Source organism: Nothoprocta perdicaria, unplaced genomic scaffold, assembly GCF_003342845.1.
Source record: "Nothoprocta perdicaria isolate Ctin4 unplaced genomic scaffold, notPer1 scaffold_313, whole genome shotgun sequence".
Taxonomy (NCBI): domain Eukaryota; kingdom Metazoa; phylum Chordata; class Aves; order Tinamiformes; family Tinamidae; genus Nothoprocta; species Nothoprocta perdicaria.
Genome location: NW_020455548.1, coordinates 221017 through 241570, shown reverse-complemented (window position 1 = coordinate 241570; position 20554 = coordinate 221017). Strand labels below are relative to the sequence as shown.

Here is a 20554-nt window from a genome sequence, read left to right as displayed (position 1 = left end):
GGAAGTTTTACGGGCCTGTCCAGTTTGCTTTAAATAGAAAAACTGAACCAAAGTAACCCTTAATGCTGCCTGTCAGTAAGCTGCATGAATAGACCTAGTCTGAGAGAGAACCTAGGATCTAAAAATGCATGAAATGAAGCACAGCGCTATGTCTGAGCACCTAAAATTTGCTCAGAAAGCAAGGTAATGCTTGACAATGCTTAACAAGACAACAAACTATTGAGTGAATATGGCCTTGTGAAATAGTCCGTTTCCCCTGAAATTTACACCAAAGATTCACGCCAGGAGTAGCCAACCTGTTACTTCTGTTTTCTGGTTTAATGAAGACAAATGTATCGGTCTTTCAGGACCTGAGACAGCCAGTTCTGCAGAATTCTGTTTCTTGTTTGTAAGATGTTAGTGGCAATGAATTGAATTATAGTTATGACCTATGTTTCAGACTAACGAAGGTCTGACTTCCTAGCAAAGACAGGATATAGCGTTTGATGTTTTGCGCTACTAGACTTGCTTGTCAGCAATTCTGGGTTCCCCTTGATGCTTATCTCAGTGCATAGACACTAACAAGAGCAACTGCCCAGGCCATGAGCAGTTCAGGGCAAAAAATCAGTTGATTTTTGTGGTGTCAAGGATTCCTGTACCAGAAGAAGAGTCGCCAGGAAGTTTGTTTGCCAGTTGTGTCGTATGTAAGCCAAGAAATCCTAGTGCAAAATACTTAGATATAGAACATTATGGTAGATTCTTAGGTTGGATTAATGAGACTTAAACAAACCTCACATCTTGTTCTGTCTGGGAGTGAAGTTTGCCTGTAGCAATGAGGCAGAAGTATAAATTTCAGTCTGTATTTCAATATTTCAAGGGCAGACCCACATGAGGTGCCAGTAAATCCTTCTGTAGTGTCGTTGTCATGTTTCCTCGCAGGTTTTTAAAGACATGGTAAATGTATAAGTGCAATGAGTGTGTGAGGTGCCATTCTGGAAGGCACCCTGTAAAGTCTCATTGACCAAATGGGCACAAAGGGAGGTCTTCCCGCAGACAGCAGCAGGAGCAGAGATGGACTAATTCCTCATGAACTGTAAATCCGAGCCGGTGCGTGTTTTAAAATAGTACAATTAGTTTAAGTTAATTGTAGTTTATATTTTTTTCACATGTTTAACTTGCTTAAAGAACCAATTCTTTTGTTTCTCAGAGAATACAGACCAAGAGTGCATGTTCAGTTTTTGGACAACGGTACAAAAGTATCTGCTCTGAATCCAAAGACGTATGTGTTTGAACCTGAGAAATCAGTTGGAGACCCTGAAGTGGATCTGATTAGAACAATTAATATTCCGGCAGTGGTGAGTTCTCTTTGATTTATGCTTGGAAATCATCTTAAAATACTTGAAAGCTAGCAGATTGTTGCTTCTCACTGTCTCTCCCCTTGTGGTAGATAAAGAGGATTCAAGAACTAGAGAGACAGGTTATGTCCAATATAGATAATGCCTTCAGTTTTGGAAGTTGAATTTTGGGATGGGTTGGGTTTTTCTGTGATGTTCCTCCCTTGCTTTAGGCCTGTGTACTGTCAGTGCCTCATTCGTACACTGATACACACTTCAGAGATGAGGGGAAATCAGGCCTGTTGGGTTTTGAGCAGCAAGTGAAAATAGGGCATTAGTGATGTCAAACACATAGAAAGAACTCAGTTCAACAAGAAAACTTGTATTTTTTTTTAAATGAGAATTGCAAAAATTGTCTCCAAATCTGCATCTGAAACTGCAAAATGACATCTAAAACAGAAGTTTCAGATGCAGCTGAATGAAAAGGTGGTCTCAGAATTCAAGCTAAAAAAAGGCATGCCAAAGAACAGCCGATGAAAATACCATGCAAAGTAAGTTTTGTTTTAGTGGTCAGAGACAGACCCCTGTATCTGACCTTGCGCAGGTACATCATGAGAACAGACACGTATAAAGTAGTCGCACCTTGTGCATGTAATTAGACTCACCAAAATAGTGTTTAGTGAGTAACTAAGCCTTTAGTTTCCTTGCTGATTTATTTGACTTCAGGTATAGGATACATTCATTCCTATTTGTTCTCCAGCATTTTTCAAAGCAGTTGTATGTATGAAGAAGTTGATTGTATGAATGAATACATAAATACATAAATATGTTTTATATAGACCTAAATAGAACTGAGTTTACTATGGATTTGTAGGTAATATATTTACTATATTTACTTTTCCCCCCTTGCATTTAAGAGTTGTTAAGTGTTATGTCTTGTTCATATTTTTGATCATGCTACTCTGTAGCAAGCAGTACCAGAACTACAGTTTGGTTCACCCAAGTAATATCCCATTTTTGTGCGTGTGTGTATTTAAAAATGTGTTGCATAACCAGTTGCCAGCTACAAAGGAAACAAATGTTGGCATTGTTTGCATCTTGGGGATATGGCGCTCTCTTCATTTGTAAAGCCAAGGGGCTGTAAACTACCGCCTCCTAAGGATAAAATGTAAAAGTGTCTCTGGTTGTAAACAGTGGTAAAATTAAGGCTGTTAGGAAGTGGTTTTGCATGTTTCACTTAGAGTCCAGTCTTAAGAATACAACAGTTGATGGCATGTAACCAAACTGATCGTGTGCCAGCACTTGGCTGAATGGGAATCTGCAAGAGCACGTCCTTGGGGGAGAAACAGCTAAAGTACCTTGTTTGCTGCGAGTAGAAATAATGGAATGATTTCACTCCACGTGCCCATGAGCCTGTGTTTGCATGCAGCTGCTATTACCTATTCTTCTCTAAATCTGACTGATTTTAATCCACTGGCAGACAGCGATGGAGATGACCAGATCAACAGCTCTTCAGTTTGCCACGGAGGTGCTGCTACTTCTATACCAGGAATCCCTGTTCACCGTGCGCACTGTGCATGAATTACTGTGGGGCTACAAAGACAGGCTTCTCTCAGCCATTCATCTCTTGCATCCTGAGATTGATCCAGAATTTGGTTTCTTCAATAAGGTATCTGGTATACAAGATTTTCAGAGGCTTTAAGAAGGAAGTCGTGTCGTTGCTACGGAGTTGGAATTCTCCTCCTGATGAGTTGAGAAGGACGTAGGTGAGCTGAGGCCAGGAGATGGGCTGCAGGGATAGCAAGAGGATTTCACTGCTTCCGTTTGGCTCTCTCTGGGTACTAGGTTGAAGCAGAGCTTTGAGTGTTTTATCTCCTTTTTCATTCTCAGGTAGGCAATAGCTTTCCTCTACTGACGTAAACCACCTCGCTTTGCCTGTGCTTGCCTGAGTAACATGCTCCTTGTGGGGCCGGTTATGCAAACTACTAGAAAGTTTTCCTGTCCAATCCTTTAGTGGTAATGGGTTGAATTTGCATGTTATTTCTGTGCTGTAGCCATTGCTGGCTTCCACAACATTTCTTGTTGCAAGACAGTCTGGACTATGAGGACCAAACTTTTTTTGGAGAACTTAGGTTCTTTTCAAGAAGTTTGGTATTTTTTGTCAAGGGATGTTTCTTTTAGTTAAAACTTCCAAAGCAGAACTGTTACGTTTCCTTCCCTCGGTATGGGAGGTAGGAAGATATAGTTTAGTCACTTCCACCTTATTTATATTCAAGTGGACTTGAGCAAATTGCCTTGACCTCGGGGCAAGTCAATCACTCCCAAGGCAGATTTGAAGAAGCGACGAGAGCTTAGATGGCTGCCACTCCACTGTAGTTACCAGTCAGGTTTTGCAGAACAAGTGGAGTGATTAAAATTAATGTTTCTCTTTCTAGATGAATGGAACTGATGATGGAGAATATGTTTTCCTGAGTGGGGAAAGGAACTACCTAAACTTTTCAAGGATTGTGGAATGGAAAGGAGAAGAGTAAGTTTTTCTTCAGTGTGGTCAGACTTCTGTCAAAATCTGCCCCCTTCACATTTTTGATGGGCATAAGCATTCCGTACAGAAATGCTTCTTTTATTCCAAAGGTGGTGGTGGTTCTTAGCAGCTTTAGTTTCATATCATGCCCCCACTGCGTTTGGTGACGTATAGCCATGAAAAGAAAAGTAACACGTATAAGAGGAGCTGTTGTGGAGAAATTCTTACTTCCCTATGGCTCCATTTTAAAGAAAAGATAAATGCAATTGATGTCATTTTTAACTCCCCATTTCTTTGCTAGCAGACCCAAGACATTAAGATTTAGGACCTACAGGTCTGATTCTCATTTGCTCAGATTGTTGGCTGGCATGTCTGACCAGCATTTAAAGCTCTTTTAACCCTTTCTCTTTTTGCTTCATTTACACCAGGTCATTGAACTGGTGGACAACAAAGACATGTAACATGATCAATGGAACAGATGGGACATCCTTCCACCCATTGATTAGCAAAGATGAAAACATTTATATCTTTTCTTCTGATTTCTGCAGGTAAGAAGATTTTTTTCCTCAGGCTTTAAAGCAGAACACATAAATGTATTCCTACTGAGATTTCATGCTTTTCTTGCCATTATTTTAGTTAACAGCATTTATATTTTGCATTCATTCATGCAAAGGGCAATATTTAAAACAAACAAACAAACAAAAAAAACCCACACCCCAACAAACATTAAATTAAGGACGAGCTATATCTAAAAAAAAGGTCAAGTGAAAATTTGAGAGAAGACTGGAAAGCCAGACTCGGCTGCCCTACAAGATCTAACGAGGGGAATAGAAGCACTTAAAGAAACCTTGCCAGAAGCTTCTTTCCCTCAAAAACCTTCCTCTCTGCCCTATTTGAATTACTGACTGGAAGCAGTGCAGCAAGATGTACAAGAGCTTTGTGTCTCCTTCCTTATATTCCACTTAGTGGCCTCCTGCCTTCCAGGTTTCTGTGTGTGTCTGTGAAGAACAAACCAGTCTGCAGTTCCCTCCTTCAATTAACACACATGTGTGTTAAACTCAGTTTGGAGCTTAGGAATTTGTTCCTCCTTTCTGTTTTTCCCTTGCGTGGCTCTGTTCTTTTCCTTGTCCCTCACAGTAACACGTAGCAGCACTGCTTCACAGGATATGCAGCATCAAGCTGAGTGCCAGAGTGACCCTCCAATGCTGAAGTCAGTCACGATTAGCACAGGACTGTCCATTTTGTGCAGCAGCAGAAAGGCAAGATGTGTATGTGCTGATCAAAAACCTATTGAATTTAATATAGGAGATCATTTGAGGGAGCTTTAGGCCAAGTGTGCAGTTAAGTGTAAATTTGCAGGCATCAGCAAGGAGAAATTTGCAGCAGGTGACAGTGTTGCTCAAGTCTAACAAACCTGGATCTGTTTTTCCTTCCCTACAGATCTTTCTATATGGTGTATGACAGCTCAGGAAGCGTTGCAGGGATCCCAACCTACCGCTTTGTGCCCTCTCCCAAGGTGTTTGCCAACACTACTGTTAACCCGGACAACGCCGGATTCTGCGTGCCGCCAGGAAACTGTCCTGGAACCGGCGTCCTCAACGTCAGCATCTGCAAGCAAGGTAGAGTGCCAAGCAGGTGACGCAGCCTGGGAGGGCAACAACGTCTTTCTCTTTTTGTCTGAAATACATGAAGACAATTTGACAGAATATGCCTGTCAAGTTGTGACTGTGGTCAGTGAAATAGGTCACCGAGAATTGAATTGTTGGTGTGTTGATGGTAAAATTACAGTAGTGAGGAAATGTGATCCGAAGGGTTTGTGTGAGATGCCATCCATTCGGCAGTGGTTTAGCTAAAGGAATTGGAGGAAATGGAAGTACCAGGATGCATACTGAGCAGCCTGGGTAGTTACACTCCACTGCTACCCAGGTAGCTTTTGCAGACGAGTAGCTGAACAAAAACAGGGCAGAAGACCCCAGATCAGCCTGAGACAGGAAGCCATGCTGACTACTGCAGGAGAGTCAAACCGGCTTCCTCTGAAGGCAGAGGATCTGAGCATCAGTTCTGTAGCTCCAGAAGAGACTTTCTTTTACAATGGAACAGATTTTGGGAGTCCTGTAAGAACAACTTTAAGTTGCCTTGGTAAAATGATGACTTGTTCTCTTTTCAGGTGCTCCAATATTTCTGTCAGCTCCACATTTTTACCAAGCAGATGAAAAATTTATTGAGGACATAGAGGGCATGCACCCAAGAAAGGAATATCATGAGACATTTGTGGACATCAATCCTGTAAGTAGGACCTTAGTGTTATTTATTTATATTGATACAAGCAAGTCCAAAAACAAAGGTGCAAGCCTACTCCTTGAATAGTAGCAACACAGGCCCATGTCTTCGGAGATGCTCTGCTAGTTTATATGGAATTGATCTATTGAGGTTTCCTTGTGTGGAACAAACTCTGATGGATAATAAGAAATAAAATGCTTGTCTGCTGTGCCTATGCAATTAAATATGCGATCAGATGGGGTCTAATGATGAGATGCAGGGATTAAAATATTTCCCAGCAGTAAATGAAGCTATTTTTTTATACATCTTTCCACATCATTACTGCTTTTGACTTCCCTTGCTCTGACCTCCCCAAGCTAATGTCACTCCCCCAACTGAAGCATCTAGTATGTGGCCTGAAAGAGCAAAGCAATAAAGATTCAAGGGATGTTGGACCCAATTTAGATAGCATGGAGTCATGTAAGGAGAGGTACAGAAGTGTGATGTCTGTGTCAATTACGGGAGCACGCAGAGTTCTGGGTAATCTCAGTGTGGGATGACAGAAAGAAATGGAGCAGGCGATTCCAGTTTGTTGTCTGTGCCATACTGGAAAAGAGAAAACTTTGGGATATTGCTCAGAGTTAACTCTAATGAAAGCAACACAAGAATCTTAATGTTGTGCTTAGTTTTAGGGTAAAATGGGATTCCTTATAAGCTGATCCTTAGTCTGCCCTGAGCCTGTGTGGTGCTACCTTGTACGTCTTGAAGGTAGCAGCTTGGAAAACAACAGGTTTTACCCCCGCTTTTCTGGTTCCCTGCTTTTCTGGGAACAGTGTGTGTGAATTATGTTCATGTGCCCTGTCCAGTCCCGCTCGGCAGCTACCCAGGGGCCCGTTCCCTGGGAAAGCAGAACATGCTTTCCCTGGCAGTGCCTTGGGGAAGTTGGAGTCGATGAGTAGGCCTAGTAGAGCATTTTTAGTACCTAGTGGACTGGAGTATTATGCTGTTCCCTAGACAGCCACATCTGGCTGCAGACTGAGGGAAGGAGCAAAATCATGACCTACTTAGTTGACAGAAATGCAGTGCTGTGACTCACGGAGCTGTTATGTGCAGCAAAAGCAGGAGGAAATTGCCTACTTCCTCTCTCTGGGCTCTAGGGCATGTGCTGTTGGGGATGTCAGAGCACTTGTGGTGGATGGCTCCGGTGGCTGTTTGCTCCCACTCCCTGTGGTCAGTAGTGACAAGTCATAGTCAGTTATCTGTTTTTTCCCTTTTTTTAAATAAAGGTTTGTCTTATGGTAGAGGCATGACAGCTTATTCAAGCAGCCCCTGTCTTATCCTCACGAAATTTGTACATGTTAGCTAACCTCTGGACAAGAGAGATCAGGCACTTGAAACCCAAGCTCAAGTGGTCGCAGAAATGCTTAAAATGCCTCACAGAGATTTGCCAACAGTATTGAAGGAGTAGAACTATGAGCTGGATGTGGTCACCTTTTCCAAAACTGCAATGGGATCAGAAAGAAGGGGGATCCCTCTGCACCCTCATGCGAGTTTGCACAGCACAGGCAGCACGATGGCCACTTCTCTCCCACGCAGCCTCTTGATACCACTTAAGCTTAGGTGGCAGTGTAGAGTCCAGATAAATGAGTTTCAAGAGCATATTGGTTGAGGGATACAAATTACACTTTGAAGTGGGTCTTTTCTTCTTTTAAACACTGATCTGCCACATGGCCAGCTCAACCAGTGCACATATTGTGTCACTGGTCTCCAAGCAGGTCCATGCCGGTGTAAATACTAGTTGGCATACTTGTAAATTCTTCTTATGTTTATTGTTTTTAATTTGCTCTTCCTTTGTTTTCCAGCTGACAGGGCTGGTCCTGCGAGCAGCCAAGCGGATGCAGATCAATGTTCACGTCAGAAAATTGCATGAATTTGTGTAAGTGTTTTCCGCTGCTGAGTGTATATCTCAAGTATGTTTTAAAAAGAGTTGTTGCAGCTTATCAGTGTTCACATGGAAACCAAACAAGCAGGTATGAGTCCAGACAGAGTCTGGCGTGAGCAGTGTCATACATCAGCTCAGCCTCTGAGATTATATTTATTGGCATAGTTTTGCTGTCTGTTTTAACTTGTAAAGAAAAACAACCCCCGAAAATCTTATTTTATCTACCTGGTCCTCTTGAGGTGGTGGGTAACAGCTCTGTGCAATGCCACTGTGTTATTTTCTAGTGTCCAGGAGCTCTTAGCTTAACACAGCTTATCAGCGAGCTGTAATTTCATTGCACCAAACTTGTATTTTTTTTCACTTTTAGCTGCTCTCTGCCTGTTGTACCGACAATAGTGGCAGTGTTAAACATGAGTAATGTTCACCTTCAGCTTAGCTTAGCATTCCCACTGCCTGAAACAAATTTGCCTTTCAGTCTGTTAATAGTAAGCTTCTTAGGGGCCCATCTTTTTCTCTCCACACCAAATCCTCTGGTTATGTTATTGTTTCCCCCTAAAACATTGATTTCTCCCTTAGAGGCTGAGGTTGATCTACTCTGGGGGAGAGGTGAATATTAACAATAAAAGGCAACCCAGAATTTGTTTAGAGGCAGTTTCTTCATTAGTTTCCTCTTGCAGTCAGCCTTCAGAAGCTGTTGAAAAAGTTAATAAGATGTGAAAGCATAATCTCTTTTTTTTTTTTTTTTTTTAACACAGTGAAACAGGCAACATCCGAACGCTGGTTTTCCCAGTAATGTATATAAATGAGGTAAATTTTGTTATTTATTTGCAATAATTTTATGCTTACAGAAACACTGTCTTTGAGGTGACCAAAAAATACATCTGTTCCAATTTTTCTTGATGTTTTGTGCAGTGAGAGATGGGAAGCTGTTTTTGGCAGACTGTTAGGCGAAGTCCTGCAAAACACCCTGTGTCTCATAGTCCTTGTAGTTTTAAAGATACTGACTGTGAGTGAAACGGCTGCTTAGAGGAGTTGGGGGCTCACAAGGTTAGACCTTCTGTGGAGCAGATTTTTGTTTGTACTGCACTTGGATCACAGAATTGATCAGACGATACGGAACTAGATTGGGTGAACCATATTATTCTTCCTGACCTATGGTGTTGTGATCTGAAACGTAGCATTCAGCATCACTGCTTTCTCTAGGAAAAGCAGATGAGGTATTCCCCTGGCCACACGAGGAGCCTGAAGAATTCTTATCAGAGAACTACCAAAAAGTAATAAAGCACAGGCAGAGAGTTGAGGGAGTGTTGTTTCCTTCACAGCAATACAGTGGCTCACTATATAGAAGAACAGAAATTAATCTTTTTTCTTTCCATGTTAATCCCTCTCTACTCCAGAGCGTGCTGATCGATGAAAGGTCTGCCAACAAACTCAAGCACGTCCTGCTGGAAGCCAGCGTTGTAACTGGAATCCCCTTCGTTATCATGACTCTAGGAATTGTTTTCGGGATTGTTTTTATTGTGCTGGTGTGCAGGTCCCGTGGTATAAGCGAAGAGGTAAGTAGCATTTGAACTTATCCTTGTTTGCTCTGTGTTTGCCTGTCTTTGATTTTTCTTTTGGTTGGTTTTACTTTTTCAGTTTTCACAAACTTTTTTTTTATATGTTGTTTTTGTTTAAAATGGCCTCTCTAGGGAAGGGAAGTTTTAATAGACTCAGAATAAGTGCACCAAAGGAGTACAGCTAATGCAAGAAACACGGTAAGGCAGGTAGTATTTCCAATGCCTAATTTCCTTACCAATTGTAGTAAAAATAAATAAATAAAAATAAACAGCCTGTCTACAGGATCCTAACGGATAAAGTGCAAGAAGTCCACCACCAATGTTAAAGCTGATACCAAACCTCTGCCATATAGGCAAGGCAGAGGAGCTGAGACGAGGTGAATTTTGGACCCTTTGGTGAGAGAAATGGACTGGGTGCTCTAGCAGGCTGTTTCCTCCCTGTAGTTGCCTAGTTTTAGTGTGGTTTGGCTTGCACGGTGTTTGCTGAGCGCACCCTCACACCTGCCCAAAGCCCCTCACGCTGCGAGCGTCTGGCCAAGCGGTTCACGCGCTTTGTCTTAGTCTGCGAGAGCCGGTGCGGGGTCGGTGTGCGGTGGCCATCGTGGCAGTTTGATGCCCTCCCGCAGTCTAAAGTCCTCGGGCAGTGGCTTGAGGATCCCGCAGCCTCACTCTTGTCTTTTGCTCTGCTACTGAGGAAGCTTTCCCTGAGCAGTTGTGCTCGGGACTGTAGTTCAGACCCCCTTATGTGACAGCCTGATCCTTTTCCCTGTGCCCTTTTGAGCCTGACGGTGGTACTGGCAGGCTCAGACACGCCATTTCCACTGCCTGAGGCCCCTGTGTGGGATATTCCTGGTGCTGTATGTGTATCTTGATACCACTTGTCTTGGATGTTCTTGAACACTGCCCAGTGACTAAAAGAACAAAAGATTTCATGGTTTTTCTACATTGGTTTTGTGGTTTTCCCCTTTTTTTCAGAGCACCGAAGATGAAAGGGCTCCGCTCATCAGGCCATCCTAGTAGACTTTCCTAACACGTGAGCTTGGAGAATAAACTATTAGAGCTGACCTAATACCAACTACCACTACCCAGCGTTGTCCACTGTGGAGGAACGATCGTGTCAAGTAAAACTGCTTGGGGGTATAGAAGAGAATTTGGAAAATGGTGCAAGGAGGAGACTTTTCTTACCAGCTAAGTTATAACTTAAAAACTATGTTTTAAAACTGCGCAAGATCCCGCTTTTTTTTTCAACACTGCACTGTATTTGTACCTGCACTGACAGCCATAGATGACCATAACCACTATATCAGTGAAAATAAAATGCCCTGATTGATTGTAAGAATGACGCGGGTAAACTTTGCACATGGCCTTAGGAGTGTGGGCTGAGGAGAACCCCTTCACAGGGTACTGAAGGCTACAGTGCCACAGGCTCCCGTGTCACCTGAGAAATTTGCTGTAGGCTGAGTGCTGTCTTCTCTGTAGAGAACTACAGGCTTCTCACTACCACCGTGTGTTGACTGTTAAATCCTTTCACAAGACTGATGTGTAAAGCTAATCCAAAATGTTCACTGAAACTGAGTTAAATGTACCTAGCTATTGTGAGGGGAAAAAGCTGGCAATGATTTCATGTTTTCCTTTTAACCTCTTATCTGTTTTAACCGTGCACAGGACCCCATTGCATGTTAGTGATACATTTATCCCTAATTATTTTTTTTCTTCAACTTACAGAACAAAATGCAGCCTTGTTCTTGTTGGTGGAGGGAACAAAATGGTGTTCTTGTTTTCTCTGATACCTATGTCACATTTTCAACTGTGTGGTTTAATGTGAATGAAGATTTGGCAGTTATATTTATTGTTTAGGATGCAAGCAGACTTCCACATTAAGGTATGTGTATGGCCTGGAAATGCCAAAGCATATTTTTAACGTTTAATTTTTAGAAACAAAAGTATTTTTCCCCAGTGAAAAGAAAAAGAACTGTCGTGGAGAAGTATTCCTATTACATGAAGATAGTGAATCAAATTTTAAAAAGTGTTACTTTATTCAAAATAGAGGCATTGTTTTGGTTAGTCTTTTTGCCTAGCTGGCCAGCGGCTCAGCAGCTTTGCTGGCTTGGAGGCAGTTCCAGCCAGGCAGTTTCATGGTGATTACAGGTGTTCCTTTGCTGCGTTGTTGAAAAGCACCGACCGCAGTCCCAGGCTCTCACAGTAATGCTGGTCTGGAAGGGGATTTTCTTTTTTCCTAGTTCCCTTACCAGCAGTTCTGCTGGAAGAGCTTGCCCTCAAATTATGGTGTTCAGGAAGGGGACAGGGGACAAATGAACCCAGCAGGAGGCAATTCCCTTCCTAAGGTAATCGTTCTGGACAGCTAGACCAATGTGCTGGTATGGGGAGATGCCAAGCTATGGGGCTGCCCTAACCAGCCAAGCAGAGCTATGGGAGAGAGATTTCCTTCTTGAGTCTGGGTGCCCTGTCTTCCCGCAGGATCCCACCGTCCGTCTTAACTTTTGCTTTAATAAATGAGCAGCAAGCTTCCTTCTAGAGCTTTCTTCTGCACCACAGGCGCTTTGGCCAGCGAGGCTTCAGCCACCTCCAAGGCAGGCAGTGGTGACCTCAGGTGGGGGCCAGTCTTAAGGACGAGGGAGCCCGAGGCAAGACAGAGCCTGACCCAGGACTTGAGAGGCGCCAGCTCCACTCTGGGGGTGTCTTCGTGGCACACTGTACCCTCAGTGCAAAGTACTGCCCCTTGCAGCAAGGTACATAAATGTCTTTGGGAAATGGCTACAGCACTTTAGACAGAGCAAGCCTGCTGCTTTGTTGGTATTTTGCTTACTTTTGGGGTTATTAAACCAGTATTTTGCTATCTGCTGCTTTGTAGCAGAATCTTGCCCCCTCTTTGTATGAATAAGACACCAGCCGGGCCGGAGACAAGCTTCCTCACGGAGGTAGGCAGTGCTGGTTTGATGGCTCACACTGTGGGGACAGTTATCACCCTGGGGTTACAGCATTGCTTCTGTGTCACCAGTGCTCTGGGTCTGTCCTTTAACGCACCAGGCGCCCTTTTGTTCTCTATGATGTGTAAGCAAAACACTAAACCCTGTATTTTCCTCCCTTGGGCACATTGTGTGTGTGCGGATGGTTAGTAACACTCATGACACAGGGTCACCGATGTGGCCGCCCAGGCAGGGGCTGCAGGAGGACGCGTGTCCCAGCACGCAGTGTGGGCGTGCGGGGCCGTGCCCAGCCTGGACCGGGGCCCGGCGCTTGTCGACCGTTGCTTGGGCACTAATAAAGGCGACCGTTTCCGCTGCGCCTCGCCGTTATTTCACCTCTGGGCCGCGCGCAGGGGGCGGCGGGAGGAGGGCGGCCGTTGGGACCGTTAGCGCGTGCTTGCGCACGTCACCGCGCGGCGCCGCGCCCCGCCCCTCCGCGGTGGCGGTTGGGACCGTTAGCGCGTGGCTGCGCACGTCACCGCGCGGCGCCGCGCCGCGCCCCGCCCCTCCGCGGCGGCGGTTGGGACTGGTAGCTCGTGGCTGCGCACGTCACCGCGCGGGGCCGCGCCCCGCCCCTCCGCGGCGGCTGTTGGGACCGTTAGCGCGTGCTTGCGCACGTCACCGCGCGGCGCCGCGCCCCGCCCCTCCGCGGCGGCCGTTGGGACGGTTAGCGCGTGGCTGCGCCCGTCCCCGCGCGGCGCCGCGCCCCGCCCCTCCGCGGCGCGGTTCAGGGGGCGCTGCTTGCCCCGGACGTGGCTGGTGCACCCCAGAAGAGCTCCGGCGCGCGCCGCTTGTTTCCAGCCGGACGGCTGCGGCGCCGCGCGCTCCTCCAGTCGCCGCCATGGCGTTCAACTTCGGCGCGGCGGCCGGGGCCGGCGCCGCCAACCCCTCCGGTGAGCGCGGGGCCTGGCGGGTGGGCAGGGCGGGCGCCCCTCTCCCCTCCGCGCGCCCCTCGGCCTCGCGGCACGGCCCCCAACGGCCGCGCACCAGCATCCCCTCCCTCCCTCCCCCACCCGCCTCGCGGCCGAGCTCGTAACGGTCGCAACGGTCGCCTCGGCGTCGCGGGAGGAGGGGCGGCCCCGCTGCGTGTGTCCCCCGGGCAGCTGGGGCGCACGTTTGTCCCTCTGGCGGCCGGTCCCCCCGTCCCATTTATTTATTTATTTATTTATTTATTTTTGATTTGTTGCCCCCCCACGCACACGCTCGTCTCCCTCGTGGGCACAGCAGCAGGCGCAGGGGCGCCTTGCTGTGCAGCCGCGATCCTTCAGGCCGAGCCTTTCTGGCTCGGTGATGCTGCTCTAGGGGTGACAAATGGGTGGGGGTCCTTCCTGAGTGGTGCAAAACGGCATCAGGGATGTGGAGAGTAAAAGACTCTTTTTCCCCTGCCTTTATTTTTTTATTGTTGTTGTCCAGTGACAGCTAAACGTGGCAGTAAAGCGCAGACTGCAGCCTTTTGGCTCTCATTTAGTAAAATTATACTCAGTCAAGGGGGTCGAGCGGTCGTGGCTTTAGTGCACTGTCTGTGGGTGGCTTGTCATTGCTGCTGGCTCCCTGTGGGTTGATGCACGAGCCCTTGTCTGTCTTGTCCTGTCCGGGTGATAGGTACTGACTTTCTGGCTTGTCTGAAGGGCAGAGAGAACCTCTTGGTGCTCGTGCAGGGGGCCGTTGGGTTTACTGAGCCCGCACCCAAGCGGTCAGTCCCTGTTGTCTGCCTCGCACAAGGCCCTTTTCCCGCTATGAGTACCACTATTAACCTATTTTTCTTAGCCCCCCAAAATTTGGGTGCATCAGGTGTCAGATGTGCACGCACCAGGGTGGACAGAGAGAAACTGGGAAGCCACCTTGGTGCTGGCAGGCCCTAAAGGGCTCTTTGTGAGAGCCGGCACTGTTGAAGATGATCCAGCAGCTCTGGTGGTTGTGGCCAGAGCGGACGCCGAGGGCCAGAAGGTGCTTTATCTTCACCCTCCTGGTCGCTTGTGAGATAACTGTACCCGCTGGTACTGATGCCACCCTATCCCACAGTTGTAGGGGGTTTAAAAGCACTAGTAATGGAAACTATGCTTAATTGCATAGAAACTTTCCTGTTTAGCTTTGAAATACGATGGGAAAATTCACTAATGTTTTATACACAGCACAGTAGAGATGCGAGGAGAGCAGATCAAACATTAAGCTTATAGTTGTCCTGCTTGTGTTCAGTAAATGCTTATTAATATCTGTTAACTTCCTACTCTTGGTTTTTAACTATGCCTGTCTTGTCTCTGGTAGGATGGAAAAATATTTGATCTTTTACTTGCTGAACTTTCCTTTTACTTCAAACTAACGTTGCCTTGCTCTTTCTCTGCTTCCCGCTTGTCAGGATTTGGTGGGCTTGAGACCGCAAACTCTACTGCCAGTGGGTTTAATTTTGGGGGTTTCGGCTTAACTGCTAATCCTGCAGTGAATTTTAATATTGGGAATTTTGGTGTTTCCACTACCTCGACTCCACCATTCAATTTTGGTAACAGTCTGGCAAGTGCAGGTAGATAACACATACGTGCTCGTTCTGTAATGAATGTTAATAGCAGGGGTCCAAGAATTGTGTTCTTAACGGAGAGTCTGTATTGAGTTCTAATCATACCTTATATTCAGGAGGAATTGGACAGAAAAGCTCTGAAACTGGAATGGATTGGAATGGGTTTGGGAGCCTTAGTCTTGTAGATTATTCTCCCTATTAATTTCTCAAGAAAAAAAGAAGCTCTTGAGGGGGAAAAAACAAAGATCACTGTCTGCCAAACTCTTAGTTGCTGAAATGGAAACAAATCATGGAATCTTTCCCATTCTGCCTGGTCTAAAGGGAAGCCTCGATTACTTGTGTGAGCTGAAACGTCCGCTGTCTGTACAGATCCGGGCGATGGGGAATAATCACAGATTATTGGTCCCTAGTGCCATGTTTCCTTAGGAGAGATTCTTGGACTGCTGCCCTGCCGTTTTCCATCTTTCCCGTGTCGTCTCATTGGCCTCCTGTTGGTTGTCATGAATGCACCAGTTGTTTCTGTGGAGAAACAGATTGTATACGATCAGCACAAGAGTAACCGGCCTCGCTGGAGCCCCGGGGTCCTGAGTGAGCCCAGGCTCAAGTCCAGGCCGCCTCCCAAAGAGCCTCTGGATGGGGGGTTTGTCCCAAAAGTATTCATGGTCCAGTGTAGATCCCTTGATTCTGAGTGATCGGCTGATATAATCCCATCTTAGATCTTTTCCATTCCACAAGGAAGTGCCTAACTGCGCAGCATCAGGCCCTGGCTCTCGTTGCAGCTGCTCGTATAGGAGTTCTGCTCATTGCACGCATGGTGTCACTGCGCCCCGCGTTGCAGCGCCCTTTCCTGCCCCGTGCACTTGCAGGATCCCACTGCGTTTTCACTTGGTGTGAATGCTGTGGAACTGTGTTTCTTGAGCTGAATTTGAGCAGCTCCCCAAGACAGCTTGGAATCTTATTTTTACTTAGTAGTTTGCAGGTTTAGAGCCTTTTCTGAGGGAGGACACAAGTTGTGAAGCTCTCTACACCTTGTGCTGTGTGATGGTACTGCCAGTCCAGCTCCTCAGTGCCGAGCAGGACTGACCCTTGAGTGTCAGAGGGAACACCTGCTTTTGTCCAGCTGTACAAAGCGTGATACTTGGAATGACAAATAAGTGAATGAAAATAAAATGCAAGTGCAGGTGAGTTTTGGTTTCAGTCTTTTTGGTTTTCAGTGCAGGAGCATGGTAAGTGCAGAAGTAAGTCTCAGGCCGCAGCAGTTGGGTGTGAGTTGGCCGTGGCAGTGCCTCCTCTACCACTGTCAGTCGTCCTGCGACTGCAGGTTGGAGGCAGCAGGGCACGGAGTTGCTTGATCCTGTGCAGCTCGAGGGGCTGAGGATGATGCCGATGAGGCTGGCAGAGGCAGGAGACCCCCAGCCCAGGGGGCATCGCCCGCCCGACAGGAAGGCCGCATCTCCCTGCCCTGCGAGCTGGAAGGGGCCGCGTGCTGCTCCTGCCGCTCCCTTGGGCAACGCGCGGCTTCCCCGCTGCGGCCTGTGCACCTCGGGCTGCCTGCGCGCAGGGAGCGGCGTGGCCGGGACGACGCTGCTGCTCCGGCCCCTGGCTCTGACCTCCTCAGGCTCAGCTTCTGCCTGTTGCTGCTCGTGAGACTTACAGTGTCTCAGAAACTCGCAGGATACCAGATCACTTGTTAAAACAGCTAGCAGCACCACCCTCTGAAGTATTCTTGGGAAGAGATCCTAGCGTTAGGTGTGACCGGGGATGAGGACAGCATGTCTCCATAGGAAAGCACTATCTTGTTAACCACTGCTTTTTTATTATTATTATTTGCATTTCTCGCACACTGCAGATGTGTTGGCTTTCTGGTTTACATTTTCTTTCCCATTTTCGTGGATAACGAACCCGGTCACCGTGATCAGTGTCAAGTCCATGCTTGTAACATTCGGCATCCATTTGTCCCCATCTCCCCTCATCCCATGCGTGATGCACACGGTTGCGAGTCGCGTTTCGCGCGGCCAGGGCTCGCAGCCTGTGTCCATCTCACTTGTGTGCTCTTTCCTTAGGTGCTTTCGGAGGATTTGGGACAACTACCACCACTGCGGGGTCGGCGTTTAGCTTTTCTGCTCCCACCAATACAGGCACCAGCGGTAAGGGCGCACAAAGCTGAAAGCAGTTGCCTTGGAATTAAGCTTGACATCAGCAACACTTCATGTTTTGCAGCCTTCTCCCACTTGGCTCAGTAACTCTTGTCTCATTTTCAGGGCTCTTTGGTGCTACCCAGAACAAAGGCTTTGGGTTTGGCACCTGCTTTGGCACTGGAACTGGAACCGGCTTGGGTACTGGCCTAAGCACAGGGTTGGGCTTTGGAGGCTTCGGGACCCAGCAGCAACAGCAGCAGCAGCAGACTAGTAAGTGTGGCCTTCTGTTTGTTTGTGCCTGGGAACATGGTACTGTACTTGATTCAGACTAAAATTAGATAAGGAGCAGCTGCAGGCTCTGAGTCCTCTGACGTTTTGACAGATGTGTTTTAACAGAGCCCTTAACAGTGAAGGTAGGAGATCGTGTAGTGGGTGAGCACAGAGCTCTCATTTAAAGAAAAAAGAGCTAGCATTTTCTTCTAATTCAGCAGTCAGTAATTACTGTTACTGGGGAAGACTAGATGTAAACGATGCTTTTAATAAAGAACATAGTAGGTGTTGATTTCCCTGTGCAGCGTGCTTGTGCCGCTTCCCAAAACCCGGAGCGGTCCTGCTGGGAACGGGGGGCTGTGTAAGGCAGGAGCTCACGCGAGCCCCGCTCTGTGCCGCAGCGCTGGGGAGCAGCTTGTTCAGCCAGCCCACGCAGACGGCGGTGCAGTCCAACCAGCTCATCAACACGGCCAGCGCCCTCTCGGCCCCGACGCTCCTGGGCGACGAGAGGGACACTCTGCTGGCCAAGTGGAATCAGCTGCAGGCCTTCTGGGGCACGGGCAAAGGCTACTTCAACAACAACATCGCTCCGGTGGAGTTCACGCAGGAAAACCCCTTCTGCAGATTTAAGGTACCGTGTCGCTTGTACATGCCCACCCAGAGCCAGACTTGAGGCTCTCTTGCTAGTTCTGCGACTAAACGTCTCGTTTGAGCTGTGGTGGTTTTACTTGTTAAGAGTAGCCCGAAACCATATTTTGGAGGAAATCTGTGCAATTTTGATGTGCGTTTGAAGGTGTTCAACTCTGCGAACGTGGCCTGTACAGAGCAGAGAGCCTGTGGGTTGTTCTCTGCGAGTGGTAAAGCTGCCTTCATTCCGTGCAGGATATGCTCGGCAGTTACCCCTCAACCCAGTTGTCATGTCAGCGAGGAATAGGTAGCTCCTCATCCTCTACAAATCTCGTATCTGCTGACTCTTGTGCTAAGCTTAGGACTTAGAAGCACAATCAGGTCAGGCATGGCAATAGCCTCCTTTTCTGAGCTCATTCTTTGAAGTGCAAAGTTTCTAATTTGAATGTAGGTCATGCTTAGTTAAGACTTGTTATGAGGCACAAATCAGGAGATTTTTTCATAAAATCTTTGCAAAACTTGCTTTCATGGAAGTTGCTAGGTAGCCTAGAGGTTTCATAACTTTTCTATTTATTGTATTGTTTAAACAAAAAGAAGTTCTCAAGTTAGCCACAGTGTCAGCACAAAGCGTTGTAGCAGGTTGCTTTGTTACATCCATCAGCATCAGACATCCAAGAGGAATGGAGTTACCCAGGGTTTCAAAAGGAGTGAAATAATTCATTTTTACGCAATACCAGTGTGATGTGAGCCGAGGTGCATACAGTCTTTAGCCTAATAGAAGCTTTTAGCCTTTGAATAACTAGGATGATTTTTTTTAAATGTTGTAATTTGACATTATTACATCTGGTAAATAAATCAGGGTAGTTCTTTTAAAACAAAGAAACAGAAAGACAAACAAGTGAACAGAACAATACAGAAATGGTCTCAGGGGTAGTATGGCTTAGAACTGCTTACTGCTTAGAAAATGATGAGCTTGAGTTTTCTGTAAGCTCTCTAGATCACAGTAAGAAAATACTAAGTGTGAATTCCAGAAATCCATAGATGATTATACACATAGAGGAATATACAATCCGTAGAATTGGTGCATTATTAGCATTATTTTAGTGACTGTTTTTCACTGGGACATCTGGAAATTTAATGTTGCAAAACACTTTTGTGTGAATGGATGTTCCCGACTGAGAGCAGTTGTGAAGTGCCACAAACATTCTGCTGAATTCACCTCCCTTCACCAAAGGAGGGGAAGGAATACCTAAAAACTGATTGCCTTGTGAGTGTACTTCCTAAAGTAAGCCTGATTTGTGTTTGCAGTTGTTGTCAAAGCTGAGGAATTTACCCTAACTTAATCTCACCTCTTTAGGCTGCATGGGTATGTGTTTGCTGAGTAACATCTGCCTGTTCTTTGTTGATTTGCAGGCTGTGGGGTACAGTTTGATGCCCAACAACAAGGATGAGGACGGCCTGGTGGTCTTGGTGTTCAACAGGAAAGAAGCAGACATCCGCAGCCAGCAGCAGCAGCTAGTGGAATCACTGCACAAACTTCTGGGAGGAAATCAGACTCTCACTGTCAACGTGGAAGGGGTCAGAACAATGCCGGATGACCAGTATGTGGCCGGGACTCGGTTTTGCCCTTTTCTGCATTGCTCTGTTTTATTAAGGGTCGACCCTATGTTTATTCCAGTGCATTGGTTTGTGCTGTTGTCATGTGGCTACTTTCTCTTGTTTTACTGCGATTTAGTATCTCAATTGGCTAAAGCGAGTTGAGATTGAGCTCGGAGAGGCTTTGGGTTTTGTGGGGTCGGGTGGAAGCTGCCGCCCTTGGCCTCGCTCACGGTGCCCCCTCGCCTTCCTCAGGACCGAAGTCATCATTTACGTTGTGGAGCGCTCGCCCAACGGCACCTCGCGGCGGGTCCCGGCCACGACGCTGCACGCGCACTTTGAGCAAGGCAATATCAAGACGTCGCTGCAGCAGCTGGGCGTCACGCTCGCCATGGCCAGGACGGAGCTGTCCCCCGCGCAGGTGAAGCAGCTCCTGCAGAACCCGCCTGCCGGTACGTAGCCCCGTGCGCCGCTCTGCGGGAGCACCCTGGGATCCGGGATGCGTGAGGAGGAGCCACCAGGCAGGGCCCTCACAAACAGCAGCAGCCGGGGCTCCGGCTCCGCTCTGCCTTCTCCCTGCACCTCAGCACAGCTAGCTGCTCCTGGCACATGGGGCAGAGCGGGGCTACTGCAGAGCTAGTGGGGCGCTTGTTCCTGTGTGGATTGTTGGACTGGTCGTCTGTTGTATTAGGTTTATTGTAGGTGCTTTTGTAGCTTTTTTTTTTTTTCTCTGTGTTTTATGTTTAGTTTGTGTGTTTGTCGGTTGTATTTTGTTCTTTTTAGTGTGGTTGGGTGTCCAGTTTTCTTTTGGGGCTTTTCAGTGTTATTTT

The 20554-nt window shown here is 46.9% G+C and overlaps 2 protein-coding genes across 5 annotated transcripts in view; both read left to right on the top strand.

Moving 5' to 3' along the window:
- Positions 1–12418, top strand: part of SCARB2 (scavenger receptor class B member 2) — a 34251-nt gene extending 21833 nt beyond the window's left edge. For 3 of the 4 annotated variants that reach the window (XM_026042774.1, XM_026042771.1, XM_026042772.1), the window contains exons 3-12: positions 1187–1334; positions 2794–2982; positions 3749–3840; positions 4263–4382; positions 5275–5453; positions 6002–6120; positions 7956–8029; positions 8791–8842; positions 9433–9591; positions 10570–12418. In XM_026042774.1, coding sequence (XP_025898559.1) covers positions 1187–1334; positions 2794–2982; positions 3749–3840; positions 4263–4382; positions 5275–5453; positions 6002–6120; positions 7956–8029; positions 8791–8842; positions 9433–9591; positions 10570–10611 — 1174 coding nt within the window. In that variant the 3' untranslated portion in view covers positions 10612–12418. Of the gene's footprint in view, positions 1–1186; positions 1335–2793; positions 2983–3748; positions 3841–4262; positions 4383–5274; positions 5454–6001; positions 6121–7955; positions 8030–8790; positions 8843–9432; positions 9592–9726; positions 9783–10569 lie in introns of those variants that run through there. The other variant, XM_026042773.1, reaches the window with a different exon arrangement.
- A 1004-nt stretch (positions 12419–13422) lies between these two features.
- The window catches only part of NUP54 (nucleoporin 54), a 17316-nt gene continuing 10184 nt past the window's right edge, over positions 13423–20554 (top strand). The window contains exons 1-8 of the mRNA XM_026042760.1: positions 13423–13494; positions 14349–14528; positions 14847–15099; positions 17157–17240; positions 17355–17501; positions 17903–18132; positions 19542–19729; positions 19980–20176. Of these exons, the coding sequence (XP_025898545.1) occupies positions 13423–13494; positions 14349–14528; positions 14847–15099; positions 17157–17240; positions 17355–17501; positions 17903–18132; positions 19542–19729; positions 19980–20176 (1351 nt within the window). The remainder of the gene's footprint in view (positions 13495–14348; positions 14529–14846; positions 15100–17156; positions 17241–17354; positions 17502–17902; positions 18133–19541; positions 19730–19979; positions 20177–20554) is intronic.